This window comes from Hemiscyllium ocellatum, unplaced genomic scaffold (assembly GCF_020745735.1).
Source record: "Hemiscyllium ocellatum isolate sHemOce1 unplaced genomic scaffold, sHemOce1.pat.X.cur. scaffold_532_pat_ctg1, whole genome shotgun sequence".
Taxonomy (NCBI): domain Eukaryota; kingdom Metazoa; phylum Chordata; class Chondrichthyes; order Orectolobiformes; family Hemiscylliidae; genus Hemiscyllium; species Hemiscyllium ocellatum.
The window spans coordinates 244,411-260,392 of NW_026869102.1; the positions used below are offsets into that span (position 1 = coordinate 244,411).

Below are 15,982 nucleotides of genomic sequence, written 5' to 3' on the forward strand. Positions count from 1 at the left end.
AATTCCACCACATTTAATTATTATTTAATTCTATTACAAGGAGTTAGTCAGGGGCTGGGTGGAGGGAAGTGGGGGGGAACCATTCCATTGTAAAGTGGGGCCATCACCAGAGGAAGGAAAAGGCAGACGGACACCGGAAGTGGGTGTGAATTGGGGAAGGAGAAGCAGGACGGACACGGAAGTGGATGGGGAAGGAGAAGCAGGACGGACACCGGAAGTGGATGGGGAAGGAGAAGCAGGACGGGCACCGGAAGTGGATGGGGAAGGAGAAGCAGGACGGACACCGGAAGTGGATAGGGAAGGATGAAGCAGGACGGACACCGGAAGTGGATAGGGAAGGATGAAGCAGGACGGACACCGGAAGTGATGTAGGTGGGCGGAGGTGCTTGCGGCGGATCCCGGATGTGGATTGGGAGGAGGCGGGAAAAGGGAAATGCGAGAAAGAGCGGCCCCTCCGCTCAGCTTCCCGCGTCCCCGGCGGAACCTCCCGCCTCAGGACATCAGTCACCGGGCGGAGGGGAACAACCAGGAGACGGACATCGGGGGGAGGTGAGTGAGGGGGGGACACCGGAAACACAATAAATGAGCGAATTGGGGACGGTATAGGGGACGTACACCGGAAGTTGCGATCTCAGATCGTGCAGGGACACCGGAAACTGGCAAATGGGGGACAGGGAAAGGGGACGGACACCGGAAGTGGGCGGACGGGGAAAGAGGACGGACACCGGAAGTGGTCGGATGGGGAACCAGGAAAGGGGACGGACACCGGAAGTGGGCGGACGGGGAAAGGGGACGGACACCGGAAGTGGGGCCCGGGCGGTGGGAGCTGGCGGCTCCGGGACCGAGAGGTTTATAAAAAAAACACAAAAAGGTAAATGTTTAATTTTTAACAAAATAAAATAAACCGGAAATAACCTCAGAATAAAATAGTCATTAACTTTAACAACAAATAATCCGGGGTCCGCCGGAGACCGATTTTATCAACAACCGGCTCCCCCCCTCCTCCTCCCCCGCCTCCCCCCCCCTCCCCCTCCCCCCCTCCTCCCCCCCCTCCTCCCCCCCCCCCCCTCCCCCCCCCCCCCTCCCCCTCCCCCCCCCCCTCCCCCCCCCCCTCCCCCCCCCCCCCCCTCCCCCCCCCCCTCCCCCCCCCCCCCTCCTCCCCCGCCTCCCCCCATCCTCCTCCCCCCCCTCCCCCCCCTCTCCCCCCCCCCCTCCTCCCCCCCCCCTCCCCTCTCTCGCCCTCCCCTCCCTCCCCTCCCCCCGCCACCCCTTCCCCCCCCCCTCCACGCCGCCCCCTCCCCCCCCCCCCCCCGCCCCCCCCTCCCTCCCCTCCCCCCCCCCCCCCCCCCTCCCCCCCCCTCCCCCCCCCCTCCCCTCCCCCCCCCCCCTCCCCTCCCCCCCCTCCCCTCCCCCCCCTCTCCCCCCCTCCCTCCCCTCCCCCCCCTCCCCTCCCCCCCCCCCCCCCTCCCCCCCCTCCCCTCCCCCCCCCTCCCCTCCCCCATTTGTAAAAACCCTTTGGATTCTCCTTCATTCTATTTGCCAAAGCTATCCCATGTCCCCTTTTTGCCCTCCTGATTTCCCTCTTAAGTATACTCCTACTGCCTTTATACACTTCTAAGGATTCCCTCGATCTATCCTGTCTGTACCTTACATATGCTTTCTTCTTTTTCTTAACCAAACCCTCAATTTCTTTAGTCATCCAGCATTCCCTATACCTACCAGCCTTCCCTTTCACCCTGACAGGAATATACTTTCTCTGGATTCTTGTTATCACATTCCTGAAGGCTTCCCATTTTCCAGCCGTCCCTTTACCTGCGAACATCTGCCTCCACCCAACTTTCGAAAGTTCTTGCCTAATACCGTCAACGTTGGCCTTTCTCCAATTTAGCACTTCAGCTTTTAGATCTGGTCTATCCTTTTCCATCACTATTTTAAATCTAATGGAATTACAGTCGCTGGCCCCAAAGTGCTCCCCCACTGACACCTCAGTCACCTGCCCTGCCTTATTTCCCAAGAGTCGGTCAGGTTTTGCACCTTCTCTAGTAGGTACATCCACATACTGAATCAGAAAATTGTCTTGTATGCACTTAACAAATTCCTCTCCACCTAAACCCTTAACACCATGGTAGTACCAGTCTATGTTTGGAAAGTTAAAATCCCCTACCATAACCACCCTATTGTTCTTACAGATAGCTGAGATCTCCTTACAAATTTGTTTCTCAATTTCCCTCTGACTATTAGGGGGTCTATAATACAATCCCAATAAGGTGATCTTCCCTTTCTTATTTCTCAGTTCCACCCAAATAACTTCCCTGGATGTATTTCTGGGAATATCCTCCCTCAGCACAGCTGTAATGCTATCCCTTATCAAAAACACCACTCCCCCTCCTCTCTTACCTCCCTTTCTATCCTTCCTGTAGCATTTGTATCCTGGAACATTAAGCTGCCAGTCCTGCCCATCCCTGAGCCATGTTTCTGTAGTTGCTATGATATCCCAGTCCCATGTTCCTAACCTGAGTTCATCTGCCTTCCCTGTCAGGCCCCTTGCATTGAAATAAATGCAGTGTAATTTATTAGTCCTACCTTGTCCCTGCCTGCCCTGACTGTTTGACTCACTTCTGTTCTCAGCTGTACACGTCTCAGATTGAAATCTTTCCTCACTAATTCCCTGGGTCCCCCCCCCCACCTTACTAGTTTAAATCCTCCCGAGCAGTTCTAGCAAATTTCCCTGCCAGTATATTAGTGCCCTTCCAATTTAGGTGCAATCCATCCTTCTTGTACAGGTCACTTCTACCCTAAAAGAGATTCCAATGATCCAAAAATGTGAATCCTTCTCCCATACACCAGCTCCTCAGCCAAGCATTCATCTGCTCTATCCTCCTATCCCTGCCCTCACTGGCTCGTAGCACTGGGAACAATCCAGATTTTACTGCTCTCGAGGACCTCCTTTTTAAATTCCTGCCGAACTCTCTGTAATCTCTCTTCAGAATCGCTACCTTTTCCCTTCCTGTGTCGTTGGTTCCAATGTGGATAATGACCTCCTGCTGGCCCCTCTCCCCCGTGAGAACATTCTACAAATATTGAGTGGGAACTCTATAGTACGAGTGGGTCAGTTTTTGTCCAGTGTGTGCAGGAGGGTTTCCTGACAGTGTGTAGACAGGCCAACAAGGGGTGAGGCCACATTAGATTTGGTACTGGGTAATGAGCCCAGCCAGGTGTTAGACTTGGAAGTAGGTGAGCACTTTGGTGATAGCGATCACAATTCTGTTATGTTTCCTGTAGTGATAGAAAGGGATAGGTGTATACCTCTGGGCAAGAGCTACAGCTGGGGGAAAGGCAATTACAATGCGATTAGGCAAGATTTAGGAAGCATAGGATGGGGAAGGAACCTGCAGAGGATAGGCACGTTAGAAAGGTGGAGCTATTCAAGGAAATGCTCCTGTGTGTCCGAGATAGGTATGTACCTGTCAGACAGGGAGGAAGCTGTAGTGCACAGGAGCCATGGTTTACAAAGGAAGTGGAATCTCTGGTCAAGAAAAAGAAGGCAGCTTATGTTAGGATGAGATGTGAAGGCTCAGTTAGGGCACTTGAAGGTTACAAGGTAGCCAGGAAAGAACTAAAGAGAGAGCTCAGAAGAGCCAGGAGGGGACATGAGAAGTTGTTGGTGGATAGGATCAGGATAAACCCGAAGGCTTTCTATAGGTATTTAAGGAATGAAAAGAATTCCGAGTGTTAGATTACGGCCTATCAAGGAGAGTAGTGAGAAGCTGTGTGACGAGTCAGGGGAGTTAGGGAAAGCACTAAATGAATATTTTTCGACAGTATTCACTCGAGAAAATGACAATATTGTCGAGGAGAATACTGAGATACAGGCTACTAGACTAGGTGGGATTGAGGTTCACAAGGAAGAGGTATTAGAAATCCTGCAGTGTGTGAAAATAGATAAGTCCCCTGGGCCGGATGGGTTTTATCCTAGGATCATCTGGGAAGCCGGGGAGGAGATTGCCGAGCCTTGGGCATTGATCTTTAAATCGTCATTGTCTACAGGAATAGTGCCAGAAGATTGTAGGATAGCAAATGTGGTTCCCCTGTTCAAGAAGGGGAGTAGAGACAACCCTGGTAATTATAGACCAGTGAGCCTCACTGCAGTTGTTGGTAAAGTGTTGGAAAAGGTTATAAGAGATAGGATTTATAATCATCTAGAAAAGAATTTGATTAGGGATAGTCAGCACAGTTATGTGAAGGGTAGGTCGTGCCTCACAAACCTCATTGAGTTCTTTGAGAAGATGACCAGACAGGTAGATGAGAGTAAACCGGTTGATGTGGTGTATATGGATTTCAGCAAGGCATTCGATAAGGTTCCCCACAGTCGGCTGTTGTACAAAATGCGGAGGAATGGGATTGTGGGAGATATAGCCGTTTGGATCAGAAATTGGCTTGCTGAAAGAAGACAGAGGGTGGTGGTTGATGGGAAATGTTCATCCTGGAATCCAGTTACCAGTGGTGTACCGTAAGGGTCGGTGTTGGGTCCACTGCTGTTTGTCATTTTTATAAACGACCTGGTTGGCAGTATAGAAGGGCGGGTTAGTAAGTGTGCAGGTGACACCAAGGTCGGTGGAGTTGTGGATAGTGCTGAAGAATGTTGTAGGTTACAGAGAGGCATAGATAAGCTGCAGAGCTGGTCTGAGAGGTGGAAAATGGAGTTTAATGCAGACAAACATGAGGTGATTCACTTTGGTCGGAGTAACCGGAATGCAAAGTACTGGGTGAATGGTAAGATTCTTGGTCGTGTCGATGAGCAGAGAGATCTCGGTGTCCATGTACACAGATCCCTGAAAGTTGCCACCCAGGTTGACAGGGTTGTTAAGGAGACATAGTGTTTTAGCTTTTATTAATAGAGGGATTGAGTTCCGGAACCATGAGGTTATGCTACAGCTGTACAAAACTCTGGTACGGCCGCACTTGGAGTATTGTGTACAGTTCTGGTCACCGCATTATAAGAAGGATGTGGAATCTTTGGAGAGGGTGCAGAGGAGATTTACTAGAATGTTGCCTGGTATGGAGGGACGGTCTTATGAGGAAAGGCTGAGAGACTGGAGGCTGTTTTCGTTGGAGAGAAGAAGGTTGAGAGGTGACTTAATAGAGACATAGAAGATAATCAGAGGGTTCGATAGGGTGGACAGGGAGAGCCTTTTTCCAAGTATGGTGACGGTGAGCACGAGGGGGCATAGCTTTAAAATTGAGGGGTGACAGACATAGGACAGATGTCAGAGGGAGTTTCTTTACTCAAGAGAGTAGTAAGGGTATGGAACGCTTTGCCTGCAATGGTAGTAGATTCACCAACTTTAAGTACATTTAAGTCGTCATTGGACAGGCATGTGGACGTACATGGAATAGTGTAGGTTAGTTGGGCTTCAGGTTGGTATGACAGGTCAGTGTAACATCGAGGGCCGAAGGGCCTGTACTGCGCTGTAATGTTCTATGTTCTATGCCCCCTCTCTGAGACATCGCTGATCCTGGCACCAGGGAAGCAACACACCATTCTGATTTTTCACTGCTAGCCGCAGAAACATCTGTCTGTACCTCTAACACAATTGATCTCTTGGAACTTGACGTACCCTTCGTTGCATTAGAGCCAGTCTCAATACCAGAAACTTGGCTGTTCGTGCTACGTTCCCCTGAGAATCCATCACCCCCTACATTTTCCCAAACAGCATACCTGTTTGAAATGGGGATAGCCACAGAATGCTCCTGCACTAGCTGCCTACCCTTCCTGGAGTTACCCCATCTATGTGACTGTATCTGGGACTTCCCCTCGCCCCCTTCCTATAACTGCCATCCATCATATACTGTTGCAAATTCATTATTGTTTCTAACTGTCTCTCCAACTGATCCATTCGATCTGATAAGATTTGCAACCACCAGCATTTATTGCAGATACAATCCGCAGTAACCCTTAAACTCTCTTTAAACTCCCACATCTGACAAGAAGCATATATCACTCTACTAAAAGCCATTTTTGCTCCTTCACAATCTACAGACCCAGAAAATAACACCGTCGTATTCCTTTACAAAACACTGCCCCAGATTAAATTAATAGTTATGGTTTGTATTTTCAGTTTATTCAAGATACGTATCTCAAAAATAATATAATCAAGAAAGAACCCACTCTACTCACTACTGCAGACTTTCTGCAGATCACATTTAAAACAATACACTTATCTGTTTCTATGCTGTGAACTTCACCCAAACAGTTCCTCCAAGATCAGTTGTGAATTTCACTGTCTGTTAGTTTGCCCAGACGCACTCCAATGTCCAACATGAATTCAAACAGCAAAGGCAGTAACTGCAGGTTCACTGTGGGGTCAGTTTCTCTCCCTCCCGCCCGCACGCCCGCCCTGTCCTCACCATGTTCTTCCTTGGTCTGCTCTTCTCCCTTTTAAAACTGCTGTTGTTTTGACGTTTTTTTCCCCCCAAAGTTCCAAAACAACACAACAGCTTATATAACAGGAATTGCTGCTCCTGGGATTCGAGGGAATCACCTCCAACACCTAAAATACCTCAAAAAAAGGAGCAGCTTTTACAGCCAGAAATGTTTCCCGTCCACCTCCATCTTGGATTACCCAGAATCCTTAAATACTCAATCAGGGGACGATGGGGGATTAAAATCTGGAGGAATTACAGAGAATGAGTTGGGGAGTTAATTGGGAATTAGTTCTGGGGAGTAACGGGAACGTGAATTGGGGAATAACGGGTATTAAACAGCTAGAAGAATGTGTTGAGTAATAGGGGTGGGGAGGGAGGTAATTGTGATACTGCCCCTGGGACCACGTGGCATTGGATAAACATGTGCATTAATAATCTGGACTTCATTGAGAATCCATGTTAGTGGCTGTAAAATGCTCAGCCCGTCAGTCGTTCAGGCCAGTGAGGGGGTAAAAGCCCCTTTTTGTAATCGCTGTGTGTCTCTGTCTCCAGCTCTCTATGTGACGCTGTGTGGAGGGCAGGGGTGTGAATGCAGTGACCCACCCCCTCAGGGTGGGAGACGCTGGGCACTGAGCCCAGACACTGCCTGCTGTCCAGGATGCTGACCAGCGCCCGGCCTGGAAGTCTCAAAGACCCCGAGGTGGCTGAACTCTTCTACAAAGATGACCCGGAGAAACTGTTTGTCGATCTGCGGGAAATCGGACATGGCAGTTTCGGAGCCGTTTACTTTGTGAGTGACCGGTGGGGGTGGGGGGGGGGATGTGGGGGAGCGGGGGAAGAGGGGAGTGTAATAGAAAGTGGTTCACTAACACCAGCTCTTCACTGGTGACTAACTGATGATGTTACCTAGTAATGGTGACGAAACGTCTGAAAACGAACCATCCAGCTCAGAGAGCGAAGTTTATATCCAGTAATGGGGGCCGTGGGGGGGGGGGGGGGGGGGGAGGGGTGGGTTACCGTGATCACTACCTCCCCTCCTCTGCCTTTCACCGTTCACCCCCAGGCTCACCAGCTCCCCCCCGTCCAACCTGTTTGCTCACTCTTCTGTCACCTACTTCCCTCGGCTCGCTCTCCTCGTTCCCTTGTCCCCTCAGCACGACCCGTCACTTACCTCTGTCTCCTCCTGTCTTCCTCCAGGCGAGGGATATGCGAAGCAGTGAGGTGGTCGCTATTAAAAAGATGTCATACAGCGGGAAGCAGTCCAACGAGGTAACGCAATAGGCCGGGGGGGGGGGGGGGGGGGCGGAGGGTTACGGGGTCAGGATGGAGAGAGAGAGAGAGAGAGAGACGGGTGGAAGGTGTCAGGGCGGGAAGCAGTCCAACAAGGTAACGCAATATGCCTGGGCGGTTGGGGGGGGGGGGGGTGGTTACAGGGTCAGGATGGAGAGAGAGACAGGTGGAAGGTGTCAGGGTGGGGGTGAAAGGAGAGGAGGGGAGGAAGGTGTCAGGGTGAGGATAGAGTGGGGGGGGAGGAAGGTGTCATAGTGGGGGTGGAGGGAGGGAGGGAGGGGAGAGAGAGATTGTGGGTGGGTGTGTGTGTGGGTGTCAGTTGGGGTTACAGTCCCAGGGCTGGGGATATGGGGAATGTGTCTGTCATGGGGAGGGAGGTGTGGGGTGATGGGAGTCATGGGGAGGTATATAAGAACATGTCTCTGATTGTATCGCTCTCTCTCTCTCTCTCTCACACTCTCTTTGTTTCACAGAAATGGCAGGATATAATTAAGGAGGTGAAATTCTTACAGAATCTGCGCCACCCGAACACCATCGAGTATAAAGGCTGTTACCTCCGTGAACACACCGCCTGGGTACGTTCACCAGGAAATCCTGCTCCCCTTTTCCCCGGGGTGGGGTGGGGTAGGGTGGGGGAGAGGGGCTGGTTTACTGGGGCTGCGTGCTGTCCCACTCTGTATCTCACTGTCACCCTATCTCTGTTACAGCTGGTGATGGAGTATTGTCTGGGATCAGCGTCAGACCTGCTGGAGGGTAGGTGTCCACAGTGACCTCCCCCACCCCACCCTCCCCACCCACCCCACCCACCCCACCCCAGTCCAAGCACTGCTGTCCCGATGACCAGCTCTGACTCCTGGACACTTGATCTCTCTCAATGATTTTCAATTACCCCAACTTGTTCGCTCTGTCTCTCAACGTCCTTGTCCCTCTTTATGTAGTTATCTTTCCCCACCTCTCTGCCCGACCCCCCCCCACCTCTGTGCCCGACCCCCCCACCTCTCTGCCCGACCCCCCCACCTCTCTGCCTGACCCCTCCCCCCATCCCAGTCCAGTACCTTGTCCGATGGGATGATGACGATTCCTGCTTCTCTTCCAGTTCACCGGAAGCCACTGCAGGAAGTGGAGATCGCTGTCATCACTCACGGAGCCTTGCAGGGATTGGCTTATCTCCACTCTCATAACATGATCCACAGGTGAGAGGTCACGGAGGGGATGTGGGAGGGTCACGGGGGGGGGGGGAAGGGGAGGGTCACAGAGGGGGGTGGGAGGGTCAGAGGGTCACTGCAGGAAGTGGAGATCGCTGTCATCACTCACGGAGCCTTGCAGGGATTGGCTTATCTCCACTCTCACAACATGATCCACAGGTAAGAGGTCACGGAGGGGGGTGAGAGGTCACAGGGGGGAGGGGAGGGTCCCGGGGGGGGGTGGGAGGGTCACGGGGGGAGGGGGGGGTTGGAGGGTCAGAGGATCACAAAGGGGGGTGGAGGGTCATGGAGTGGGATGGGAGGGTCAGAGGATCACGGAGTGGGGGTGGAGGGTCACGGGGTTTGGGGTGGGAGGGAGGGGTGGAGGGTCATGGAGTGGGTGGGGTAAGAGTGAAGAGCCATAGTGGGGCTTGGGGTTAAGGGTCAGTGCGGCACAGGAGCAGAGAGTCAGTCTCCTGCAGGGTTTGTGGACTGAATCTCCCAGTAACCCCTCATCCTCTGACTCTCCCCTTCCCTGCACACCCCACCCACCCCCCCCAAACCGCCCTGACCCTCCCTCATTTCTTCTCTCCCTGTCCCGTCCCTCTCTGGTCCCCTCCATCCCTGTCCCTCCCTCCCTGTCCTCGTCTCCCCCTCCCTCTCCCTCTCCCTCTCCCTGTCCCTCTCCCTCTCCCTGTCCCTCTCACTCTCCCTGTCCCTCTCCCCTGTCTCCCTCTCCCTGTCCCTGTCCCTCTCCCCTGTCTCCCCTCCCTGTCCCTCTCCCTCTCCCTGTCCCTCTCCCTTGTCTCCCCGTCCCTGTCCATCTCCCCTGTCTCCCCCTCCCTCTCCCTGCCCCTCCCTGTCCCCCTCCCTCTCCCCTGTCTCCCCCTCCCTGTCCCTGTCTCCCCCTGCCTGTCCCCCTCCCTCTCCCCTGTCTCCCCCTGCCTGTCCCTCTCCCTCCCCCTCCCTGGCTTTCTCTGCAGGGATGTGAAAGCTGGCAACGTTCTCCTGACTGAGCCAGGACAGGTGAAGCTGGCAGATTTCGGTTCCGCCTCCATCGTGGCTCCGGCTAACTCCTTCGTGGGGACACCATATTGGTTTGTAGCCCTCGGTCTGTCGGTATCTGCCTCAGCTGTTCAGCTCCTGAATGTGCTCGTAACCACCCCCCACCCCTTCCCTGTCTCCATGTATGTCCCACCTGGACTCCCTCCGTACCCCCTTATCCTCGCATACTCCCCTGCACGCGTGTACCCTTCCCTCATGCTCCCTCACTCCACGGTCTGTCTCCTTCCCAGTCTGTCTGTCTCTCCGTGTGTGTGTGTGTCTTTCTGTGTGTCACACTGTGTGTTTTTCTCTCTCTCTCTGGCTTTCTCTCTCTGTCTGGCTGTCTCTTATACTCTGTGTCCCTCTGTTGTCTTCCAGGATGGCCCCTGAGGTGATCCTGGCGATGGATGAGGGGCAGTACGATGGGAAGGTGGATGTCTGGTCTCTTGGTATTACCTGCATTGAACTCGGTGAGTGGGTAGACTGGCTGACTTAGTCAAAGAGTTAATTATGCTGAGAGAGTGTCCATGAGTGTGGGCTCAACATAACCTGTACCTCTGTGTGTGTGTATGCCTGGTTTCTCTCCCCTCCTGCCTTGCTCTGCCTGATCTCTCTCTCTGTCTCTCTCTGGTTACAGCGGAGAGGAAGCCTCCTCTGTTTAACATGAATGCGATGAGTGCCTTATATCACATTGCACAGAACGAGTCCCCTGTGCTACAGTCTAACCATTGGTAAGTGCTGCTGTGCTTTCTCATCTCCAGCTCCTCGTTCCCCACTCCTCCTTCAGAGACCAGCCTGCCCCGGCCGGTCAGTCAGACCCGGGTCCCCATCCCCCCGGCCGGTCAGTCAGACCCGGGTCCCCACCCCCCGGCCGGTCAGTCAGACCCGGGTCCTCACCCGGTCAGTCAGACCCGGGTCCCCACTCCCCGGCAGGTCAGTCAGACCCGGGTCCCCATCCCCCCGGCCGGTCAGTCAGACCCGGGTCCCCACCCCCCCCGGCCGGTCAGTCAGACCCGGGTCCCCACCCCCCCGGCCGGTCAGTCAGACCCGGGTCCCCACCCCCACGGCCGGTCAGTCAGACCCGGGTCCCCACCCCCCCCCCCCCCCGGCCGGTCAGTCAGACCCGGGGCCCCATCACCCCCGACCGGTCAGTCAGACCCGGGGCCCCATCACCCCCGGCTGGTCAGTCAGACCCGGGCCCCACCCCCGGCTGGTCAGTCAGATCTGGGTCCCCATCCCCCCGGCCGGTCAGTCAGACCCGGGGCCCAATCTCCCCGGCCGGTCAGTCAGACCCGGGGCCCCCCATCCCCCCGGCCGGTCAGTCAGACCCGGGTCCCAATCTCCCCGGCCGGTCAGTCAGACCCGGGGCCCCCCATCCCCCCGGCCGGTCAGTCAGACCCGGGTCCCCATCCCCCCGGCCGGTCAGTCAGACCCGGGTACCCACCCCCTCCGGCCGGTCAGTCAGACCTGGGGCCCCATCCCCCCCGGGCCGGTCAGTCAGACCCGGGGCCCCATCCCCCCCGGCCGGTCAGTCAGACCCGGGGCCCCATCACCCCCGGCCGGTCAGTCAGACCCGGGTCCCCACCCCCCCGGCCGGTCAGTCAGACCCGGGGCCCCATCACCCCCGACCGGTCAGTCAGACCCGGGGCCCCATCACCCCCGGCCGGTCAGTCAGACCCGGGGCCCCATCCCCCCGGCTGGTCAGTCAGACCCGGGCCCCACCCCCGGCCGGTCAGTCAGATCTGGGTCCCCATCCCCCCGGCCGGTCAGTCAGACCCGGGGGCCCCCATCCCCCCGGCCGGTCAGTCAGACCCGGGTCCCAATCTCCCCGGCCGGTCAGTCAGACCCGGGGCCCCCCATCCCCCCGGCCGGTCAGTCAGACCCGGGTCCCCCGCCCCCCCCGGCCGGTCAGTCAGACCCGGGGCCCCATCACCCCCGGCCGGTCAGTCAGACCCGGGCCCCACCCCCGGCCGGTCAGTCAGATCTGGGTCCCCATCCCCCCGGTCGGTCAGTCAGACCCGGGGCCCCATCCCCCGGCCGGTCAGTCAGACCCGGGACCCCGTCTCCCCAGGCCCGTTTGTGTTCTCTGTCATCGTTTCTGTGTCCTTTTCCAGGTCGGATTACTTCCGGAATTTTGTGGCTTCCTGCTTACAGAAGATTCCTCAGGACCGTCCCACTTCGGAGCTTCTGTTGAAGGTGGTTTGAGTCAGGGCTGAGTGTCCCCTGCTTCCCCTCTTTGTGTTGCACCATCGATCCCTGGCCACTGTCCAATCTTTCCCCATTCTCCCGCCTGCAGTCTGCCCTGCTCCTGTCACCTCGATCCCCAGGAGCAGCTAGACCCATCGTCCTGAGGTTGACGGATAGATTGAGAGTAATAATCCAGGCAACATAATAACTCGGCATAAAATAATCCAGACAGTGTGAGAGCATTGGGTTCGGCCCAACAATCCCAACTGGTTCTCCAAAAACAACTCTCCCCACACCCCCCACCCATCCTTGTTACCCCACATTTCCCCACGGCCGATCCACCCTAACCTGCACATCCCTGGGCACTACGGGACAATTTCCCCACGGCCGATCCCACCCTAACCTGCACATCCCTGGGCACTACGGGACAATTTCCCCACGGCCAATCCCACCCTAACCTGCACATCCCTGGGCACTACGGGACAATTTCCCCACGGCCGATCCCACCCTAACCTGCACATCCCTGGGCACTACGGGACAATTTCCCCACGGCCAATCCCACCCTAACCTGTACATCCCTGGGCACTACGGGACAATTTCCCCACGGCCGATCCACCCTAACCTGTACATCCCTGGGCACTACGGGACAATTTCCCCACGGCCGATCCCACCCTAACCTGCACATCCCTGGGCGCTACGGGACAATTTCCCCACGGCCGATCCCACCCTAACCTGTACATCCCTGGGCACTACGGGACAATTTCCCCACGGCCGATCCCACCCTAACCTGCACATCCCTGGGCGCTACGGGACAATTTCCCCACGGCCGATCCCACCCTAACCTGAACATCCCTGGGCACTACGGGACAATTTCCCCACGGCCGATCCCACCCTAACCTGTACATCCCTGGGCACTACGGGACAATTTCCCATTGGCCAATCCCACTCTAACCTGCACATCCCTGGGCACTACGGGACAATTTCCCCACGGCCAATCCCACTCTAACCTGCACATCCCTGGGCACTACGGGACAATTTCCCCACGGCCAATCCCACTCTAACCTGCACATCCCTGGGCACTACGGGACAATTTCCCATGACCAATTCATCTGAACTACACGTGACTGGAGCTGAGCACCTGGAGTTAACCCACATAGACACGGGGAGAACATGCAAACGCTACACGGCCAGTCACCTGAGGGTGGAATTGAACCGGGGTCCCAGCTGCTGGGAGGCTGCAGTGCCAACCCCTGTGTTGCCCCAGAGAAAGGCGACAAGATGAGAGACAGGGGCATTTTTAAGGTGAACCAGAAACAGTTGACCAACCAGATATTGATGATTGTTGTGTTTGCAGAGGAGGAGATTGAGTTTGTATCATTGGCCAATGTTGGGGGAACGTCGGATTTAGTGAGACACAAACGGAGCTCAGGATTACTAGGGAAATAGTGTTGGAGAAATAGATGGGATTGAAGGCAGAGCAATCCTCATCATCTACAACCTAGAGTGCTCAAGGCAGTGATTCTAGAAATAATGGGTGGGTTGGTGGACATCTTCGAGGTTCTATAAGCCTCCAGCCCCTACACCCCATCTCTATAGCCCCCCTCCAGCCTCAACACCCCATCTCTGTAGCCCCCCTCCAGCCCCTACCACCCATCTCTATAGCCCCCCTCCAGCCTCAACACCCCATCTCTGTAGCCCCCCTCCAGCCCCTACACCCCATCTCTGTAGCCCCCCTCCAGCACCTGCACCCCATCTCTGTAGCCCCCCTCCAGCCCCTGCACCCCATCTCTGTAGCCCCCCTCCAGCCCCTACACCCCATCTCTGTAGCCCCCCTCCAGCCCCTACATCCCATCTCTGTAGCCCCCCTCCAGCCCCTACACCCCATCTCTATAGGCCCCCTCCAGACCCTATACCCCATCTCTATAGCCCCCTCCAGCCCCTACACCCCATCTCTGTAGAACCCCCTGCAGCCTCTACACCCCCTCCCTATCTGTGTCACCCCCTCCCTCTCTCCCCCTGCACCCCCTCCCTCTCTCCCCCTACACCCCCTCCCTCTCTCCCCCTACACCCCCTCCCTCTCTCTGTAACCCCCCGTCCCTCCCGCTACACCCTCTCCCTCTCTCTGTAACCCCCCGTCCCTCCCGCTACACCCTCTCCCTCTCTCTGTAACCCCCCTCCCTCTCTCCCCCTGCACCCCCTCCCTCTCTCCCCCTGCACCCCCTCCCTCTCTCCCCCTGCACCCCCTCCCTCTCTCCCCCTACACCCCCTCCCTCTCTCTGTAACCCCCCCTCCCTCTCTCCCCCTGCACCCCCTCCCTCTCTCTGTAACCCCCCTCCCTCTCTCCCCCTACACCCCCTCCGTCTCTCTGTAACCCCCCTCCCTCTCTCCCCCTGCACCCCCTCCCTCTCTCCCCCTACACCCTCTCCCTCTCTCGATGTGGGCTGTGCTGGTCTCTGGAAGTGGATGTGTTTGTGTTTGCAGCATGTCTTTGTGAAGAGAGAGAGGCCTCAGACCGTCATCATGGATCTGATCCAGAGAACGAAGGACGCAGTGAGGGAACTCGATAATCTGCAATATCGCAAGATGAAGAAGATCCTCTTCCAGGAAACACGGAACGGACCAGCGTCCGACCCGCAGGAGGATGACGAGGTAGAGACAACATCGGAGATACAGGTGTCCCAGGGCCCCTTCTCCCTGAGAGACTGATCCCACATCCTCCCTCTCGGTGTGGGATGTGGGTGGGGAGTGTGTGTTTTTGGACGTGCCTGACGTTGGTCTCTCTCCCTCTCTCTCTCTCTCTGTGTAGGAGTTGGATGCCTGTGTAGGCCGTACTGGGACAGTAAACAGTGTGGAGAGCAGTCACTCAGTCCCCAGCATGTCGATCAGTGCGAGCAGCCAAAGCAGCAGTGTGAACAGCCTCGCCGATGCCTCAGACGACAACAGCGAGATTGCGATGATGCAGGAGGGAGATCACACGGTCACCTCTAACAGTTCGGTGATCCACCTGCGACCGGTCAGTACTTGGTTAGTTAGATCTCCTGGTCGTCTTGGCGATCCGGTGATCCCTCGGTACTGGATTAGGAACCAAGTCGAGGGATCCACCTCTGGGCTCCCTCCCTCCAACCAGGAAATCCAAACAGGGCACCAAGCTCCCGGGGTGATCCTTCCAGTGTCAGGAACACCCCTGGCCGTGGAGACCCCAGTCCCCTCAGTTGGAACCCCAATATCCCCTTGATCTCCCTGAGCACCAACTGTTGGGAATTCATGGACTCGGACTCCCAGATCCCTCTGCAACTCAGCAGCCTCTCTCTCTCCCTCTGTCTCAATCCTCTGCTGCTTCTCTGTTCTCCTGGTCCTGGGGTGGGGGGAGAGAGGAGACTGGGTCTCACATTCCCGGTCACAGGGTTGGGTGGAGGGATACAGGGTGTCACGTTCCCGGTCACGGGGGGGGCTGGGGGGAGACAGGGTGTCACGCTCCGGGACACATCGGGGTGAGGGGGGGAGAGGGGAGACAGAGTCACACTCCCACTGTCTACCCTCCGTGTCGATGGGAGCGACGCCGTTCCCACCCGGCACCGTGCCTGACACACACAGCCCCCCCCTCACTCTCCGTCTCTCCTGTTGCCAGGGTAACGACGATCTCTATGACGACCCGTACTCAGGGGAAATGGAAGCTCAGCCCCCCGTCCCATCGTCCTCCTCCACCTCATCGTCTTCGGCAGCAGCTCGACGGAGAGCGCACTACCGGAACCGGGAACACTTCGCCACCATCCGCACCGCCTCGCTGGTGAGTACCGCCCTGCCCACCCACCCTGCCCACCCCGCCCCCTGCCCCACCCCCGCCCACCCCC

The 15,982-nt window shown here is 56.4% G+C and overlaps 1 protein-coding gene across 1 annotated transcript in view; it reads left to right on the forward strand.

The window, feature by feature from the left end:
• Nucleotides 1–379: 379 nt before the first annotated feature.
• LOC132813915 (serine/threonine-protein kinase TAO2-like) overlaps nt 380–15,982 on the forward strand; it is an 18,650-nt gene continuing 3,047 nt past the window's right edge. The window contains exons 1-13 of the mRNA XM_060823300.1: nt 380–549; nt 6,979–7,216; nt 7,624–7,695; nt 8,190–8,291; nt 8,424–8,469; nt 8,813–8,909; nt 9,884–9,997; nt 10,323–10,414; nt 10,582–10,675; nt 12,059–12,140; nt 14,613–14,780; nt 14,938–15,144; nt 15,760–15,918. Coding sequence (XP_060679283.1) covers nt 7,085–7,216; nt 7,624–7,695; nt 8,190–8,291; nt 8,424–8,469; nt 8,813–8,909; nt 9,884–9,997; nt 10,323–10,414; nt 10,582–10,675; nt 12,059–12,140; nt 14,613–14,780; nt 14,938–15,144; nt 15,760–15,918 — 1,365 coding nt within the window. The 5' untranslated portion in view covers nt 380–549; nt 6,979–7,084. The remainder of the gene's footprint in view (nt 550–6,978; nt 7,217–7,623; nt 7,696–8,189; nt 8,292–8,423; nt 8,470–8,812; nt 8,910–9,883; nt 9,998–10,322; nt 10,415–10,581; nt 10,676–12,058; nt 12,141–14,612; nt 14,781–14,937; nt 15,145–15,759; nt 15,919–15,982) is intronic.